Raw genomic sequence first — 21002 nt, forward strand, 5'->3', positions numbered from 1 at the left:
GGAAATGTACCATCCAGTGCCAGCATTTGTACCTTTATTTCTGAGAGCGTAGTTATTGTTAGAATTCCTTATAGTTACCATTCTTGGTTTGGATGGGCCTTAACGCTGTTTTTGCTACTGAATTAGGCATGATTTAAATATTCCGCAGTTTATTCCAATTTTCTTTCACTACTTACTAATGGCTACATTGTATTTCATGCTTAACTGGATCAAAGTGATGCAACAGAATAGCACAAAGCAGAATGAGAAGAAATGAGAGACAGTGTTCGTGACTTCTAGCGAGCGCCAGTTCCTAATGAACGTTTTTTTATGGCTGTGTATCTCCAGTTATCATGTGCTGATGACAGCACCACCCCTAGGGAGTCATGTTTGGTTGGAGCTTTAGAGAGCATGAACCACTTTCTGTCTTAAGAGTCATAAATAAGTTAGGTGTGAGTTACTGGAGTGTTTTCTATAAAGATTCAGAACTTCAAAAGCTACCAAGTGTTGAGCTGTGAGTATTCTTAATAAGTTAATCCCATTCGCTAGTTGTATTTTTGTTAAATGAACATAGGGAATTAATCAAATTGCTCCATTTATTCTCAATTGTTCAGTTCTTTTCTGTGGAATGGTTGAACACTAAAGACAAGACAAATATTAATATCAGGTTAATAACAGCTATAGATTAGATTGTATGGTTTGAAGTTATCAGCCGGACCAACTGATGAGACTGTGGCCTGTGTTGAAGATCTCTTTTTGGTCTTCAATGTGTATGAGGATTGAGATTGAGAACCGATCCTTTACATACAACATTCCTTCATTTATCCCTTGATCCCTGGAGAGCAGAATGGGCTGGAAATCAAGCATTTTATCACGTTTCCCTTCAAAGACCAATCAAAAGGTTTTCTGAGGCCTTATTTACAGCGAGGAAAACACATAACTCTTCTCTTTGTGCATCATCGACACGATCCGAAAACCATAAGCAGCATCAGTATTTACTGACTAGCAGTCACATGGCTATAGTCAAAGCAACCTTTTGTTGACGTTACCAAAAGAGATCAGTATGTGTCAAAGGAGAATTCACTTCTTTCAGCACCATGTGTACCTCATTAATACACACAGGACTTCCTGACCTCATCCAGCAAATAAATGCGAGCACTAAGCTTGATGAATTGTTCACTGTTTTGAAAACATCCAGCTGGGAAGCTTATGTTTGCAGCACATTAGATTTGTCATTCATTCACACATTTAACGATGACTTTAAGCATAACCCAACATTTTTAGTGGTGATGTCAGTTTGGTCAGGTTTATGGAATGTGTGTGTGTGTGTGTGTGTGTGTGTGTGTGTATGTATGTGTATATGTATATGTTTATATATATGTGAATGTATATATGCATATGTATATTTGTGTGTGTGTGTGTGTGTGTGTATATATATATATATATATATATATATATATATATATATATATATATATATATATATATATATATATATATATATATATATATATATGTATATGTGTGTGTGTATATATATGTATATATGTGTATATATTTGTGTGTGTGTGTGTGTGTATAGAGAAAGAGAGAGAGTTTAATTAAACATTGGCATTTTCCTGCATTTAGTAAGACTAAATTTAAATGCATTGTTACATTTACCATAAATGTATTACCTCTAAAATAATGATTATAAAAAAACACAGGACTTTTTATCCAATAAAACTTAATTGTGTTGGCTGTAAAATAGACACACACACACACACACACAAAAAGTTGATTGCACACTTTGTTGACCTGTATGACTTGACACAAAATAATATATTTTAAATAGTTTTTCAGCTGTTTTGTCTGTATAATGTGAAAGCGTCATCATTATCTGTTCAAAACAACATTTTATTGATTGTATGGATAAAAAAACACTGCAACATTTTTCTAAATATCATCTTTTGTGTTGCATGAATTATATTCAAGTAATTTATGACAGAATAATAATTTTTACATGAATCATCTCTTTAAGTGACTGGTTGGCTTTAAAGCTTTCAGAGCACACAGTTCCTCTGTCTCTTCTCGGCTCTGTGTTGACATCTAGCTTGTGATGGAATGATTTCGAAGTAGGAAGCATTTTTCTTTTCCTCAGCAGGAGCCACAGTGTGGTTTTAGAGATCTGGCGCTTTTCCCCTGCGCATGACGGGTGTTTTTCAAGCCTGGAGGTGACATTCAGACATAACGGAGATTGGTTGATTTATATGTAGATATTTTATTTAGGGAAATTTCCCAAAACTCAGTTGTAGCATAATCTGAAATAAACACTTTCGTTTTCCATTTTTGTATTTCTAACTCGAGCTAAAAATCAGAGGGTGGTCTTGAGGGAAAACAATGCAGGATTCTTTAATTCTTTCCAACTGCATCTGCGCATCTTTTTACACCACAAGCCTTCTTGGCTTCTAAACCGCAGTTCACACAAGCGTTTAAACTGCTGGATCGACAACAGTGAAACAATGCATGGGTCTCAACTTAACTTGACTCGGCCTCATATAAACACATTTTGTTCATGCCGATGACGATATCCATATTCTGACTCACAGAACATTTCTCTGTCCAATCCTTAGACAGATTAGTGTGGAAAACATTAGTGCTGAAAGGACAGGGGAGGCAAGGTGGCAGCGCAAAGGTATTCTTTTAAAGCTGCGGTATGTAGACGTCCACGTGTGCCATCTGTCCTTCCTCTCAACCCACTTCCTGTTTGCCATTAGAACCCTCAGCATCCATCAAAAGCTCTGCAGAGACAAGCAAGCACCACTTTTTAAACTCTCTGATGCCAAAGCAATTAGATTAGCATGTGTGATTGGATCAGTAAAGGGAAATTCACTCAAAAAGTGGAAATCATTTACTTGCACTGAAGAATTTCAAACCAAATACAAAAAATGTTCTCCATACAGTGGATATCAATAGGGTCCAATGTTGTTTGACAAGATATCTTCAGAAGACTTGAAGAAAAAACTTGTAAAAGTGGCATGGACCACCTTAAGGATACATTTGTGGTGTTTTTGCATCTATATTTGAAGCCTTAAAGCTTCTAAAGATCTGTTCCTTAAAATATATATACCTCAGCTGCTCTGGGATGGTGGAACGTTACTTAATTTTCTCCATTCTGAAGCAGTTAAATTGAGTTTGTCTGTCCACTGTTCTTTCTATGGCTATTGAGGGTCTTTGTCTGGTGTTGTCATTAGTCAACTGACCCCGGCTCCTAAAGCCCTCTCCAGCAGAGAAGTGTACCGCTGCAGGTTTGGCACATTGGTATGTGTGTATGTGTGTGTGTGTGGAATCTGGATTTATGGAATATGGAGCTGGTAATTAGGAGAAGGGGCATTTCCGGTCTCACCCCTGGCACTGTTAATATATAGAAGAGGTCTTTTTAAAATAGTGTGACCTTTTAAGTCCTGTATGCCTTATAAAACCAATGAAGTGCTAAAGATGTAATGGTCTGGTAGGAATCTGTTTTTGTAGGGAAACATGACATGAGTTGGACAATCTGATTTTTTTTTTTTTGTCTTTTTCTGATTTGTCTGACCTCAACCAAATGACAAAGAGAAAACCAGTAGACAGTTTGAAAGTTGTTTACTCAACTCAGTGCATTTTATAACATCCAAGTGAAGGATAAAACACCATGTCAGAAAAAAAGTAAAATATAAACAACAAAATGAGTGTAAGATGTTAAAATTGGGTGTTCTTGGTGGAAAACATTGTCTAAATCGAAGAAGTATTCAAGTATTCTAAATCAAAGAAGATACTGAATAAATTGTATAAAAAAATGTGTATATTAATAATATACACTCTTGTTCAAAAGTTTGGTGTCAGTAAGATGTTTTAATGTTCTTGAATGATGTCTCTTATGCTCACCAATGCTGCATTTATTTAATAACAAAATGTAGTAAAAAAAAATGTAATATTGTTAAAAAACGAGTACAATTTAATATAACTGTTTTAGTATATTTTAAAATGGAATTTTATTCATGTGATGACAGCTGAGTTTTCAACATCATTGCTCCCAGTGTCACACGACCTTTCAGAAATGATTATAATATGTTGTTTCCCTGTTCAAAAACATTATTACTAATAATCGTATAATTTATTAAAATTCTACAAATTATATAATTTATATTCCAAATAATTAAAATGTATTTATTTAAATATACATTTAAATTTATTTTATTATGTATTGACAGACTCTATATCTTGACAAGCTTTAAGAAAAAAAGAAAAAAACCAACAACTGCAAACTGAATTGTCAGTATGTGAATGTGTTGCTTCAGTCCATTTAACTAACTCCCAAAAACCACCTGGACTCTTTCCCTACCAAGTGCTCTATCATTTGTTCTCATTTCATTTTTTTCTCTCATCTCTTCCCCCTCCACATCAGTGGGTCAGCGAGAGTACCATGATGGTCAGAGCTGGATGTCTGTAAACTGGGCAGGGGGTTAAGGACCACCAGCAACACCTACCAAAACACCAAACACAAGCTCCATTCACCCTGCTGGGCTTTGAAGTACTCTCAAGTGTCTCTGTATTGTCAGGCTTAAACAGAATGTTGCCTGTTTGTTGGGGCAATTTGATTTTAAATGAGTTGAAGATGACACAGGCAGGATGGCAGGTATGCGAACAGTTATTACACCCGCTCACGAAGGCTCGTATTGATGTATTGACTCACATACAAGCATGTTCCTCCGTCTTCCTGTGTGAATCCCTGCTTTCATCTTGTAGTGAAAACAAACACACCAAAGACAATTGTGAAGATAGCACCATTCTAATGATGCCTGTGAACATGAAAATGCAAAAAAACCAAAGGAAACTGATCTTAATACCAGCTGAAAAGAGACTCGGAGAACATTTAATGAGGCTCCTTTGTAATGCGCTTGTACTGGTATTGTTATACTTGACCAACATGTTTCTGACAGATTCTGTCTCCTCATCAGTCTCAAACAGCTTCAAAACTGTTTTGTAAAGAAAATTACTTATGTTTGATCTTCAGAGAGCAATCTGCAAATGAAAGCACGTGAGCGAGTTCGGACACTGAGTTCACCTGAAGGACTGCCGCTTTTGCATAGTTTTAATTTATACCTGTATGGTGTTGCGCTGTACGCCGTACGTGGATGATTCAGCTGTGGGCGACATCTTCTGGCAAGACGCGGCAATTCATTTGGTGTGCGACTTTCACAGTGAATTTGGGGTATTCTGTAGCCATGTAGCATAAATCAGTTGTATACTCATTATTGCTGTGCATTGTGTGATTGAATGAGTGCACTCGATTATTTCAAATAAGGTTTCAATCACCAGTACAAATGGCTGTCCCCTCGAATAGTGCCCCATTTAAGGTTATAGGTGGTGATTTCGAACACGGAGCATCTTCTTGTCATGATGTGGACTACACAAGCTACTGACGACTCGTTCAGGCTGGTCAGATTTATCTATCGTGCACTTTGCAGATTGTTTACTTTCACATTCAGCTACATTACACACTGCATGAAAGGCAGTTTTCGAAATCGCATAATAGGTGCACTTCAACATATTGTAATTTGTTTTACAATTTTTGAAAAAAAAATTTGTTTCATGGATGTAACCTGGCTTACAAACACTTGTTATCCAGTACTTTTTTGTACTAATTTTGCTATTCATTTATCCTTCAGTTTTCCTACTGCATTATTTGACTAGTTTCAATCAGGTGATGACCGATGGTTTTGATTGGGACGATTGATGGAGGTGGATGAATGGAGAGAGACAGGCGAGACTTCTTGAACCCACCCGCACCTTTCATCTCTCTCTTTCCCTCTCACACACTTTTTTTTTCCACTCTCTCCATCTCAAGCACTCACACTGGGTCTTGTTTTTTTTTTTTGCTCCATCAGGATCTGGGGTGGAATTAAAGAGATTATGTAGCAGTCCATATGTGCGCGTGATCGGAAGCTCTGCTTTTGAAGTCTGTCAGATCTGGGATTAAACTCTTACAGTAGTGTCTGGGTCAGAGCGGGCCACAGGTGGTGAATGCACATGCATGCACTTCTCCCAAGCAATGGTGTTAGAATGAGGGCTGTGTGTTACTCCTAACTTCTGTTTGAGTACTAGAGGACCAGGAATAAATCAGAGAACAAGCCTCCTCCTCTGTTTGGTGATTGTACATCTTATCGCTTGAGTTAAGGAGACTCAACACTTTTTTTTTTTCTTTTTTTTACACTTTTTTTGCCAGCTTTGTCTGTTCACCCTCTTTTTTGTTGTACACCTGTGTAACCTTGAGGGGAATTTACTTCAAATTGGTCACTAAAAATCTATTTGACACCAGTAAGATAAAAGTAATTGCTTAAGTGTGTCTAAAAAGTGAAGTTAGCTTTTGTCATTTAGTTGTAGATGCCTCTTAATTTTTTATTAGCTAATGCAATGGCATTCACACGTTTAAGTGTTTTTCTGTTGGACATAAAATTATACATTGTTAAGAATGTGAGTAACCAAACAGTAGCTGATATTTATGGGGAAAAAATACTATGGGGGACCAGGAACTGTTTGGTTACACACATTCTACAAAATATCATCTTTTGTCAAGAAATTCATACATGTTTGAAACAACATGAGCGTGAGTAAATGATGGCAGAATTAACATTTATGGGTGAACTGTCCCTGTCAAGGCAAGATGGGGTTTAGAACGGGTTTAGGGCCTGAGAAACATCCCCCATGGATCCTTGTTAAGAAATGTGAGCTCATGTGGTAAATTTTGGCCCTGGCTGCTGGTTTTCATTGAACAGTTCTGGCCAAAGCCCACTTTTTCTTTTTACCTAATCACTTGTTCTTATAAGCCGACTACTTCCTGCTCTGTCTTGTGCTTTTGTGGTCCAGCCAGCGTACCAATTATTTCACAATAACAAAACCACTGGCAGTTCACTATTAGTGTGGTCAGTAGACTTTATTATGCTTGAGTCAGTCTGTGTACTCCTTCAAAGATTATACAGTGTGGACCTTAAGTTGGATTGTTGTTATTTGTCTTTTCATATCAATTTGATCATTTATGTGTACTTTTTATTTTATATTTACTATATATATTCATTAATCATATCAGTGACCGTAAATATATTTGCAATATTATATATATATATATATATATATATATATATATATATATATAATTTTTTTTTTTTTTCAAATAAACTTTCTATTCATCAAAGGATCCTAAAAATGTGTGCATATTATGAATGAATTCTGAAGGATCATGTGACACTGAACACTGGAGTTAATGGTGGCTGAAAATTCAACATTGCGTTACAGTAATAAAATACATCTGAAAATATATTCCGACAGAAAAGGGTTATTTTAAAGTGTAATAATATTTCAACATTTTTACTGAATTTTTGATCAAATAAATTCAGCCTTGGTGTGAGTATAAGAAACATCTTTCAAAAACATTGAAAAATCTTACTGACCCCAAACTGCAGTAGCGCATATGCATATATATTTTTGTATACATTGTGTATTTATTTATATGCATAAAAACATGCATAGATATAAATATGCATACATTGAAAACGCTGCCATTGAGATGAATGAGAATGCTAACAGCTCTTTTCAGGTATTGCAAACCTTTCTGCCCTTGTCAGTTAAAGATAGATTTGCTTTGGCAGTTATTCATTCTGGCCAAAGTAAAGATGCAGCATTTTTGACCTTAGTCCAATTTGTCTTCGATGACTGGAAATTTCCCGCTGTTAAATCTCACACTTACGTTCCTGAATATCGTCTGTTTTCGTTTTTCAGCTCTCTTACCGAGAGACAGATTGGTGAAGTAAGAGCAGCTGTGAGTGTGCGTCTGTGTCCAACTGCCTCTACTCCTAACAGGACAGAAAGATCTCTTGATTAAAGGCAAGCTGTGTGCTTTTGACTTTATTTAATGCCTGTGTGTGAGTGTGGAGTGGGAACGGGGTCCGTGAGTTTGTGTTGCAGGTGGTTCAGGGCTGTGTAATATTACAGAGGAAGTTAGTGTGCGTGTTCTGAGAAGATGAGACTGACAGCTTTGACTTCTGCTTATTTCCTCACTGTAATTAGTAAATCCCTTACAGTTTGTTCGAGAAAGAGGAAAAGATAGTAAGAGAGAAACCGAAGAGACAGCTAACTAATTAATAGGCCCACCCGGGGCAGTTGAAATGGAGACAGTTAAAAGGATTTAATTTTACAAAGTGTTATGACTCAGCAGATTTAATTAATACAATTACATAAGCTGATTAAATTAAAGTAATTGCTAAAGATAACTATAAATATATAAATATAATACAACTTTAAATATATTATTTTTATTATTATATACATAATTATTATAATAATAACAATATATGAATGTAACATTTTTATATTAATTTAACATTTTTAACATTTAGAAAATGTTGTATTTTAATCACATAAAAATAAATTATTAGTTTAATCATTTTCAATAGAATGTAAACCATAACAACAGAAAATGTAAAAAATAAATAAATAAAGAAATTACTGAAGCTGATTAAATAAAATGAGGTTAAATCACTTTATTTTGAATTTATAAAATATAAAAAATATATAACAATTAAAAAAATAAGATATATATATGCGCAAAGCATTTGTTTGTTTGTTTTTTGTTTAATTTGTGTAGTAATATTATATTGTGATTATTTTAAATAGAATATAATTAATAAAAACAAAACAAATGAAATTTATTTATTTATTTATTTTTTCAGTTTCTCTTAATTTCCAAGACTTGTCAAGTCATCAGTTATAACTGACAGAGAAAGGAAATAAATTCAGAATTGTACTATCTTCTCATTGCATCCTTGTGTTCTATCTTCTGTAGATGATGGATGTTTATTTTGATTGCTCAGATCCTTTAATAGAGCTTGACTCGACACTGGATTCCATCTGTCATCTTCCATTAAGACTCAAATTTGTCAGAACTAAAGCTGTCGAAGACCATTTCAGTAAAATAATAAAATAAAAAAAATAGTGATGAAAGTGTTCAAACAGGTGAATCTCAAACCTCGTCAGCTTTGATGTGACCCCCTCAGAACAGATGCTGATGCAATCAGAGGTCATGAACCCCTGAACCCCTCCTGCCCTACAGTTCAACCTGGCCTGGAATGCATTTACAGTCAGCATATCCTATAATCATTCAGAAGACCATTGCAAATATCAGTAATAAGATATTTGTGTGTGTAATCATGTGGTTTATATTAGTGGAATCTACTGATCTCATATCAGATACAGACTTACAGTGTTCATTAATAGCAGTGGCATTGGATCTTCGTCCACATTTTATCTCATTTTGTGTATTATTTTTTTATGTTTGTATGAATTTAATTATTTAACAGAATTTTTAAACATTAAAATAGGTTACTTGGAATAAAATAAACATTAACTGTAATGAAATTAAATAAAATTAGCATAGTATGCACTTTACACATAATGTATTGCATACTGCATACGTTATACCACTACAGAAATTCTCTATATTTGTGAATTGAATGCGAAAATAAGGAAATTGGCAAACTTTATTTTGAGAATTTGAGATCTTCCTGTATTTTTATCTGCTCACTTCCATAAGTGTGTGCTTGTTTAGTTTATAGCTGGCAGTAGTTCTGCATTCAGCTCTAATAGAGATCTTCTGTATGAAAATATTCCAGATGTGGAGTAACGCTCCTCTTCAGATAACCTGACCTTATAAGAGCATGTCTATACTGTTTTTCAAAAGCTATATGAGCTGTTTGGCTTGGGCCTGCTACAGATGATTGCATCCATGTGTGTGTGTTCATGTATGTTTATCTGCATAGTTATGTTTGGAGACATAGAACTTAGAGCAGAACCTGAGACAGTTTGACAAACAGTAAAATGCATTATCTGTTGTTCTTTTTTGGGACTGCATAAAATAATAAATGAAATTATGGAGAATTTAAAATTCATGCTTTAATATTCATAAACAATCTTTAAATGCAGATTTTTCTGAAATAGTTTTTGTGTATAAAGCTGTTTTATTTATTTATTTATTTTCTTTTTCTTTACTTATTATTCTATCCAGAAATTTCTCACTCGTGTCCTGTGATCTTTCACTTGCTAAATGTAAATGCTCTCTCTCTGTTCTCTTAGCTGATTAAAGGATCTGGTCCGGATACCTCCTTTATATTCTTTTAAACAAAGCTCTTTGATGCCTGTAGCATATGCTGTTTCGGTTCCTCATCGTCCTTATTGAAATGAAACCCAATCGCTTGTTTTATAGTGTGAGGAATTGACTGACAGCATGACAATTCTATAGGATTACAATCCGCAATCCACAGGATTACATTAAACACTCTCAGTAAAGCCACTTCAGTCTTTCATAACAAAGGCTGTATTTCAATGACCAAATGGGGCATACAGCACTTCTCACAATGCACTTCATTTAATTACACTTTCATTTTTGCATTGATTAGTGTTGAAGAAAGCATGCAACAAATACATCAACTTATCTGCCATTTTCTAAGTCTTTTTGTTGGCTCAACACTTTCTAAATCTCTTTGTTGGCTGGACGTCCCACACTGATTTGTCATTTGTCAAATCAAGTTCCCTACTGACAAAATGTATTTGTTTCTTCACCTTATTTTCAGACCAAGAAAAGGTAATATTTGAGGAGAGCTTTTAAAAAGACTCGTCATTACAAAGATTCACAAAAATAAATGTAATATATATATTATTCTTTCATGATGTCATTTCCAAGGAACCACCACCGAATAAAACTGTAAAAAATTAAGGTAATTGCGAATTTTTTTTCTCACAATTTCAAGTTTACATCTCAATAATTTTTTCTCACAACTGAGTGAGACAAACTCACAAATCTGCCTTTTTTTCTCTGAATTGAAATATAAACATTAGGATTTATGAAGAAAATTATATTTTCTTACAAATGCAAATTAATTGCAATTCGGAGAAAAAGTCGTAATTGTAAAAAGTTGCAATTACCCTTTTATTTTTTATTCAGTCTAATGAATCATCAATTTAATCATCTAATGAATAAAATGGCAAAAAAAGAAGAAATATATTTATACAATTCATCATAACAGTTGATGTTCCCTTATCTTAACTTTTGTATAATTTTGCTGTAAAAGTTTCATTTTAACTACCATTTGCTTAACTTTCATCTGATATAGAAGATCACTTGATGCCGCTGGAATGGTTTTACATGTTTGAGGAAAGCTGTTAATCTCCTGCTTGTAAGTTTTTTTTTTTTTTTATGTCATTGCACTACAGCTGAAGGCTTTGTCTCCAATGGCGGCTTATTAAAAGAACCCTCTTAAGTGTGTGTCCTTCCTCTCAGAGGGCTTAAGACTCTCTCTCGAAACAAACTTTTAAAGATAAAAGCTACGCAGAGGGTTCTCGTGGAATCTGAAGGGGTTTGTGAGAGCTGGTACTAAAGCAGAGACCTCCGAGAGCACGGTCTGATGTACCACAATAATCCAGGCTTTTCTAGCAGCATGGGTCCACTTTGATCAGTGGAGATTTCACTGCCTTTGCTGTTGGTCTCTGACCCCTGTAACTAACACGACGTGGCTCGGCAAGCTTTCAGAACTTAAATATTCACACACACTTGGAAGACGCACACACAGTGGATGCATGGAAAACCGTCTTGCAAGAAGAGTGTGTAAGCGGTCTTACTGTATTTTCAGAATGTGTTTATATACACTACTGATCAAAAGTTTGGAAAAAGTAATATTTTTATTTAATATAATATTTATTATAATGTTGTTGAAAGAAGTCTTTATGCTTACCAATGTGACATTTTTCATTACAAATATGGTAAAAAACAGTAATATTGTCAAATGTTATCATTTCGATTTAAAGGAATTGTTTTCTCTTTGAATCCATTTTAATATGTATTTTATTCCTATGATGCAAAGCTGGATCAGACATTATTCCAGTCTTCAGTGACATATTACTAAAGAAATTAACACTCATATTCAGAAAAAATGTTCAAAGGGCAATAACGGCATTTATAATGTCTCTTTTTCTATTTCAAATAAGTGCTGTAGTTTTGAATGTTCTATTCATCAAATAATCCTGGAAAAATCTGTTAATATGAAATCTGTTAATACAACGTTAATATATATAATAATAATAATAATATATATATATATATATATATATAGATAGATAGATAGATAGATAGATAGATAGATAGATAGATAGATAGATAAGAATGTATGTCAATATTGAATAGTGTAATCTTAAGCATATCTCACAATCATATATTCAGTTTTTAACTGTTCATTAGAATTTTTTGACATTTAACTGTACTTGCTGCGTTTAAATTCTGTTTTAGTCTTTCATCAATACAATAATATGAATAATTCAAACATCCTTGAATTTATGCTTTCATTTATGTCTGTAACATAAATGGTATTGTAAATCATAGTATAGTAAATGGTAAATGAATTGCCCACAAATCATTTCACAGAACCTGTGAAATTACTTAAGTGAATCAATAAATACTGTCAAATTACATTTCAACTGTTTTCTATTCTATTCCCCAGTCTCTCATGTCCTCTCATTTTTACATGTTTTATGAAATCCTCGTTTAACCAGATGTTGTTGATTCATTATTCTCTGGTGATATTGAGGCAGAAGGATGTACTGTATCATCTGAAAGCCAAGCTCTGATCTCAAGTTCATCCGCTGGCTTCCCTGCTAAACCATTAGCGCAAGAACCTGCGAGTACCTCACCTTGGATGAAATTTTTTTTTTTCATCGTTTTCTTCTCCAGGGAATGGAAAAATGACAGATGAGAGAGATGAAATTAAGGGGCTCTGTTCTTTCATGTTTCTTTGCCCTCTGTGTGAATAAATTATATGCATTTTTTTTTTTTTTTTCTGGAGGGATGCTTACTTTTTACTGGCCCCGATGCTTAAAGTGCTAGGTGGTTTCCGCCAGGCTCGGACTAACCTTCTGATTTATGCCGGCCTGCTCAGAATCAAAAGCCCGCTCGTGTTTGCACACACACACTGTGTGCAGGTACAACAAGAAAATCCCTGTTAAGTTGTCTTGTGGCACTTTGTCGAGAACAGCAGCGGGAACTTGGGGAATGTTACGTGACTTTGAGAAGCCTCTGTGCAAAGTGCTAAGGAAGGGGGCAAATGAAAAAACGAACGAAGAGCCGTTCTTCTGAAGTGGAGCCAGACTCGATGGCTCCCGTGAGGCACCTCAGGGGTCAGCGGAGCAGGCTCAATGTTATCATTTAACCTGTTGGGTTTGTTTAAACCTTGACCCCTAACAAGGAGCATGGCCATCGGACGGCGAGCTTGCGTTAATTTGTCTGTGAGGAAGCTTGCTTCCATAACCATATGAAAGCGAAGGAGTTGGAAAAAACTTTGAAAAGACTCAATCTTTATTTGTCAAAAACTATTTTATTTTTTTGATTGCTTACATTTTTAACACAAGAGTGCAACCGTTGTCTGAAAATGTCTTTCCAGACTCAAAGCTCACCTGTTTCTCTTTCCTGTTCTCACTGTATCTGAGCAGGACTGTGGCCTGGTGGTCAGACCAGATCAGCCCTGCGGTTTGGAGCTCATTCCAGGTACGAGATCTTCAGAAGAGGCCCAGGCCTCACCTCGGCCTTGCCTCTCAGGAGATGAACCTGGTAGGTTTACTCCAGGTTTTGATCATGGGCTTGTCGTAAAGTATCTGGAACTTGAATCTGAAACTTGCTGTAAGATTTACAATCCCATTCTTTTTTGCATGCAAGGTAGTAAGTCAAACCCATTGTTACAGATTTTTTGTTTTGTGGACAGATGATACATTTTCCACATATTTTTCCTCCTGGATGAAAGATGATGTTGGCCCTTAAACCAAATATTTCATTTGCAAAGTGTTCATGTGTTTGGCTATATTAGCATGAGATTCACGGTTTATTAGCTGCTCCACTAGAGGATGGGAAAGTGCTAGTGAACTCCCAGAGTTTGGTAATTTATGTGTCTGCTTTTACAGTGTGACAATGTACTGATTCATTGCCTGAGTTGAATCATTGCTCAATTATAAGGTTAGGACCTCCATGCTGACTTTATGGCTGAATCTAATCACTTCAAACAGGTTTCTGAGTGAGTTGTTTCTCTGCAGGTTTCAGTTCTGTGAGTGTGTGTTCAGCTGTTTAGATTTAAGACCATCACGTTAGGGTTCAGAGGACGGTTCAGTCAGTGCTACAAAGGTAAAAAAGCAGGGTAGTACATCAAAGTCAGTGGCAATCTACTTTAATTAACTGTTTACACTGTTTGTGTGTCTATCGGTGTGTGTGAGAGAAAAGATCCAATTAAAAAGAACAGATTAAAGGCAAAAATATGTATATATGCCACATAGAATATTACGCCATGTAGGAGACTGTCTGAAAATGGCACAATTAAGTAATCATGTCTAGCTGGAATTTCCCACCTGATTCAACTTTTAACATGCAGCTGTATAAGACTTCATTACTTCTCAGAGATTCACTCCACTATGAATCACCTGTGAATGCTGTGATTTGAGTATGCTGTCGCTGTCAGGTCGTTGGGTCGTCCCATGCCTGAGCTGTTCAGACAACAGGACTTGCGATTGGAGAGAGGTTGCCTGGCAGCCCGACAGCTGTTATCACCCCTTGCTCGACCAACCTCAGTTGCAAACCTGCATGATGGGCCGGAAGGTGAGGAACCAGGAACCCAAAAATACTTTAAAAATGATATCAGTATCATTTGGTGCTTGGTTACATGTACAGTATTTTCATAAAGAAGGTATAAAAGCTGTCATTGGGACTGTATCCTTTCAAAAGTTATACTTTTGTACCTTATTTATTTCTAAGGGGTGCATATTAGTACCTCAAAGGTACATATTAGTGCCTAAATGGTACATATTGTATGCATCATCATCTTATGACTTAAATGGCATAATACACATTTTACCATAGTAACTTTAACAAACATTTTATGCAATGCTTGACAGATCATAACTTAAACTAAACAATTTTTTTTTAGTTTCAGTCGCATTTTAGTTATTTATTTAAAATAATTATCCCAGTCTCTCCAAAATACATAAAAGATACAGTAAATATTACGACAAAGTTTTATCTATTTGAAGATATTTTAGAAAGTAGCTTATCCCTGTGATTACTCTAGTCTTCAGTGTGATACGATCTTTCAGAAACCATTCTAATATGCAGATTTTTTCTTATTATCAATGTTGAAAACAGTTCTGGTGCTTAATCGTTTTTTGGAGATTGTGATAAATTTGTCAAGATTCTTTGAGAAGGAAGATTTAAAAATTTTAAATATCATTTTTTTAAATAAAAATCTTTTGTAATGTTATAGATGTATTTACTGACATTTTTGACAATTGAATGCATCCTTGCTTAATAAAAATATGAATTTCTTAAAAAACAAAATAATAATAAATCTTACTGACCCCAAACTTTTAAACGGTAGTGTAAATACTTTTTGAGGCCACTATATATTTATTTAAATGTTTAATATTTTAATAAATCATTAATGGAAGTTATTATAAAGTGTTTCCAGCACTCAGTTTTTCCTGGATTTGATGTAAAAACACATTTCGTCAGCTCTTCTGTATGCAGCTGACAGCTTTGCCATATGTGTATACAGTACTGAGGAATAAATTAAAGGCAGGCACCTCAAATAGCAAATGAGCAGCTGTTCATCAGAGATTAACAGCAGGTGCTGAGCTTCATCTACAGCTGAGCTCACAGTAGCTGCATGATTCAATTACACTGCTGCTTTTATATATGTAAACATACTGTAGGTATAGTGTAAATTCCTTAGGAAAGAATGGGTGAAAGGTTCTGGAGAAGAAAACCTGTGCTCTCCTGTGTCTGGTGTCAGATTGTATTTTATTGTAATTTTTTTCTTGATGTGTGATCTGCACACCTCCTGTGTTTTGGGTTGTTTTTTAAATTACTGCTTAAAGCCCAGCAGGGGTTTTCAAAGCTGTGTGTGCCAAACCTACAGTCTGTTCCTGTTTCAAACGCTCCCTCAGCGCTCATCCTCACAGCATGACTCTTTCCACCCTGTCTCGATTTAAGACTCGCAAGATCAGATCTGACACAAACAAATGGCCACATAACACAAGGGCCCGAGCTCTCGCTATAGACAAACCACAGCCCTCTGACTGCGAGCCCATTCAACAGGAAAAGAAGAACACTTCAGGAAAGATTGTTTCAAATAAAAGAGCTTTAGATTGTCAAGGTTTGGAGTTATATGCATGAGTTCGTTTCATGTTAAATCCATTTTTGCAGTCTGGAGACAGCCTTATGTATTGTATGGAGTTCACATTATCTTCCCATACTTGTATACTGTTACATTTCCTGTACAAAACACATTTTTAAAGAATTGTTGTACAGCTATTGAGATAAAAATTAGAGTTGAACAAGGATAAAAAAATAAATAGGAATATATATTTTTGGAACTTTAGGTTTGGAGCAACTCCTGACTACTTCTTGTTGAAAATAAGCGTCCTTAATTTTGTGAGCATGTCTGTAGACCACAGTGTCAGCCAATGCATGCTCTCGGAGATCTTGTGATTCAGACTGGCATTCCTGCCAGCTTCACTGCCAAAAGCGCGCACACACTCTTGTGAAGTGCTTCATGGCAACTGTGATCTGAAAAGGCCATATTGTATCTTTCGCCCTTATAATGACACAATTATTTCATTTCCTCATGTTTGTGTTATCTGTAGTCTGTCCAGATTTAAAATCTACATGCATATGCTGTATGTAGTACCACATCCATTATATAATATTTTACATTCTTGTTGTTTTTTTATGTGTAAGATTTATGACAGAATAATACTATAAATATGCAGTATTCATAATAAAAGTGCTTGTAATTCACAATGAAGTTCTATTTTTTAACATTAGATAACTGCATAAGTTCGCATGAACTGACAATGAAAAATATATTTTATGTATTAATCTATTGATTATCCTTAATATCAATTTTAACATTTACAAATGCATTATTAAAATCAAAAGTTGTATCTGTTAATATTATTTATTGGACTTGAACCTGAACTAACAATGAATATACAGTAAGTGAATAATATGGATAAATGTTTAAAATGATACACAATTACACGAGATGAAGACTAAAATCAGTGGCCTAGAAAAAGACATTTAATTTTATGCAAAAGTAGGTATTTTATGGTTGCGGCCACATTGAGGTCACATGACCAGCTGAATAATAAATTGATATTTTGTTTTAAAAACCGTTTATTAGCATGTGCCATTCAATAACATGAATAAAAGCTAGTAAAATGCATAGGTTATGTCTTTTAAATTAATGATTGTGCGTATTGTGCATATAATTCTGGACTTGACAAGAATGGCTTTAAGAAACCAGTCCAGGAATTGATTTAACCTGTTTTAGTCTCACAACATCTAACATACTGTAAACGCATGTTTTCCCTCAGGTCCTGTTTATCGGCGACTCCACCAATCGAGGGATGATGTTCTACCTGATGGAGAGGGTTAACACTACTCTGGAGGACTGGGACAAGGCCCATGACACCATCGTCTACCACAACCTGAATCAGGGCAGAACTATTGCCAGCTACTCCTACTACCCACAATTCTGGCTGCCGAAGGCCCAGAGACCCACTTTCCAAAGAGCTCTGCAGCAGCTTCTAGAAAGGTCTGTGTATGTGCATGTTGGATGATGTTTGTGTCCATGTGGCTGTTGATTACACCCATTAAGCTGTGAATGTGCGGGTTTGGTGTCGGTCTAAAGTGGCAAAGGCCTTGTTAACACACTAAATGACTCTGGCAGTGTGTTTGATGGTGGGATGTGGGCTGCATGTGGTTGGGAGGCCGTGTGTCAGATCAGAGTATGTCAGCAGGGATGGTAACCACTGCTGGCTCAGCGCGCCGTTGATCTCACACAGCTACTGATGTGGGCAAGGGGTAGGATATGCTGCACAGATGTGATTGTGTGTGTGTGTCTGAGTGTGTTGTAGTGTACATCTGTTGAGGACATGTGTTTGGGGAGCTGCTTGAATGATCTGACGCATTTTGTTTTTGCTAAATTAAATTAAAAAGCTGAGTTGAGCTTTAAGTGTTGAAATATGTATATGCACTAAATTAAAAATGTAATTTAATTGAGATAAAATGTATGCATTTAGCAGATGCTTTTATCCAGTGCATTCAGTGTGTTCCCGGGGAATTGAACCCCTAACCTTTCGCTTGTTAACGCAATGCTCTACCACTTAAAAATGGCATTACCATTTAAAAGTTTGGAGTTAGTAAGATCTATTTTTTTTTAATATTATTATTAAAAAAGTATAACATTTATTAAGAAGTGATGCATTAAATTGTTCAAAAGTACCAGTAAAGACTTGTATAATCTTTCTGTTTTAAATAAATGTTGATCTTTTGAACTTCACTAATCAAACAGTCATTTAAAAATTCACAAAAAAAAAAAAAAAAAAAAAAAAATAGCAGAACAACTGTTTTTCAAGATTGATAATAGTAACAAATGTTTCTTGATGCTGACAAATGCTGAAAATTTATTTTGCCATCACAGGAATTAATTATATTTTAAAATATTTTAAAATGGAAATCAGATATTTTAAATCACAATAATATGTCTTAGTATTACTTTATTGTCTTTAATACTTAAGCCTTGGTGAACATAAGAGGCTTCTTTCCAAAACATTAAAAAAATCCCATACTTATCAAATTAATAAGCAGAGTTTTGTTTGGTTAAACAACTTTTGTACAGTAATTTTCGGTACATATTTCCACTTTTTTACTTGAAATAATTGGACAGTTTATGCTATGGATTGTTGATTATGTCTTAAGTATGTGCTGTTGATCTTTAACCTCTTCTCTTCACTTCCACTGGGACAGGTCTCGACCCCTGGAGAACTCGCCTCAGACGGTGCTGGTCACTGGAGGGGTGCAGTGGCTGAACCTGAACCATTTGAGGACCATTAAGCAGGTTTTAGAGAGGTAAACATGTTCCCAAATGCAACACAAAGCCAGCCTGTTCATTATTAGCTTGACTCAACCACAATTTAATGAGCAATGTTCTAATGGCAAAGGCTTTTCTTCCTTTTTAAAGTTGCTGGTTTTGTTTTATGTAGTTTAAGAATCTTTCTAAGTGGCTTTGTAAGTTTAACATAATTTCTTTAACTTATCTTCAAGGGAGGGTCTTGAAAAAATCATGGTGGTGGTGAAGTCTTTAGGAATGGGTTTCCATCTGCCTGTGGATGGTATTCGCTCCCTTCCACTGGTAAGAAACAAAATCTGTGGGTTTGGTCTGTTGACCAGATATTCTTCTTTTTCACTTTATTCATTTATTTATTGACATCTATAAACTTGGTCAGCCTTTTTGTCTTCTTACATTGGTCCTAGAATGGAGTGCAAGAACTGTATAATGTGAACAAGAATATTCTGGAAAGTGCCAAGCATCTTGGATATGAGGTCATTGACACTCTCAGTATCACTATGGGTCGTTATAGGGAGTTTCTGCAAGGACGATGTGCCTGCCATTTCCATGAGGTACAGAGCAAAGAGATACTTGATTCTCATTTCCACTGTACATAATTAACACGATTATTCACTTATGTACTTTTGCTATTTATATTTTTTTAGATCCACATGTCCATTTTTGTGATTGAATCAGTTCTACTGTTCATATATTTGGAAAAATATACGTTTACACGTTTCCAGCCTTCCTGCCCTATAAATCTTTTAAAAGAGAAGCCATTCCTTTTTTTATCTCACCCATAAAGTGCCTGGCAGATCAGTGAATGAGTAATTAGCAATTAGGCGGGTTTTTATTAGCCAATAAAAGGCAGGTTGGGAACAGATGTATTAGCTTGCTAAGTGTGTGAAGTGGTGGTAAAAATGCCAAACCAGCTCACATATGGGACTGATATCACTGTAGATCTGGCAAAAGGCCAGCAGATTTAGACCCTGAGATACATAACATCCTGGTCTTTTGCTAAGAGAAGAAGTTGCATGTTTTTTTTTTAATGTGTATATATATATATACTCTTTATACTTTTACAATGTAATTTTGTTGTTTAGTGTTCAGAGGAAACAAGCTCTTAACGTTACGTCTTTTGTAGAGCAGAGAGCTAATAAGAATTGGCAATTTAAGAGGATATAAAACCGAAATGTGATAAGAGTTAGATTCCTAATTAAAAAAATGTGTCCCATGTCAGAGAACAGAGCCACACACAGACAGGCAATGTTATTTGCTTTGCTTGATTGAAATCTCATAGTCCCTATGCAAAATATAATTGAGTAGCTTCAAAAGAAATCAGATGTGACCACTAAATATGTCTGTTGTTTGCAGGTCTATAAGCTTCCCTTTCCCACAGCTTCTTCCCAAAGTAAGCTAAAGATCTTAAGTGTTGGTGGAGAAAGCAGGAATCCGGCCAGTGAACAGACGGGGCCTCAAGAGCACGAGGAACCGCCGTCTCAACCTGACGTGTCCTACCACGTAAAGGGACCAGTGAACGCGGTGTATTCTGAGATCCTTCTCAGCAGGATATGTGTGAATCACGCCGTCAAAGGGACCATTCACTAACAGTGACAAAAAGACAATTAGCGGCTGGTGACGCTTACCTGTTCGTGTTTTTCAGGTGTGTGTGTGTGTCTGTGAATATGTATATGTGTTGAGAAATCAATTTAAAAGGGCTAAACTATGCACACCGAATGGTCTGGATCTATGAATCTTTGAACCATATGTCGGGTCAAAGTGGTAAATTGGAGGACGAGTTGGGTAGGTGTCTGTTTGCACATATGTGTTTTTTGTATACAGCGATCCAGATGGAATAAGGGGTGTGAGGGGGGACCTCCTGAAGTCCTGCCAAAATAACTTTGGCAGCTGCGGCTTAAGGGCAGGAATTGGCTACGGTGCGACACTGTAGAAAAATAACAGAGATGGTCACACGGCCCCTACAAACAGCCTTTGCGAAAGCATTCCTACAACGCTTTTCCACAATGCTGCTACTGC

At 35.6% G+C, this 21002-nt stretch overlaps 1 protein-coding gene across 1 annotated transcript in view; it reads left to right on the forward strand.

Moving 5' to 3' along the window:
* The window catches only part of LOC113048013 (cadherin-like and PC-esterase domain-containing protein 1), a 42780-nt gene extending 21992 nt beyond the window's left edge, over positions 1-20788 (forward strand). Inside the window, exons 15-21 of the mRNA XM_026209504.1 lie at positions 13525-13642; positions 14538-14674; positions 17449-17669; positions 18884-18985; positions 19181-19268; positions 19391-19537; positions 20340-20788. Coding sequence (XP_026065289.1) covers positions 13525-13642; positions 14538-14674; positions 17449-17669; positions 18884-18985; positions 19181-19268; positions 19391-19537; positions 20340-20573 — 1047 coding nt within the window. The 3' untranslated portion in view covers positions 20574-20788. The remainder of the gene's footprint in view (positions 1-13524; positions 13643-14537; positions 14675-17448; positions 17670-18883; positions 18986-19180; positions 19269-19390; positions 19538-20339) is intronic.
* Positions 20789-21002: the final 214 nt, after the last annotated feature.

This window comes from Carassius auratus, chromosome 29, assembly GCF_003368295.1.
Source record: "Carassius auratus strain Wakin chromosome 29, ASM336829v1, whole genome shotgun sequence".
Taxonomy (NCBI): Eukaryota; Metazoa; Chordata; class Actinopteri; order Cypriniformes; family Cyprinidae; genus Carassius; species Carassius auratus.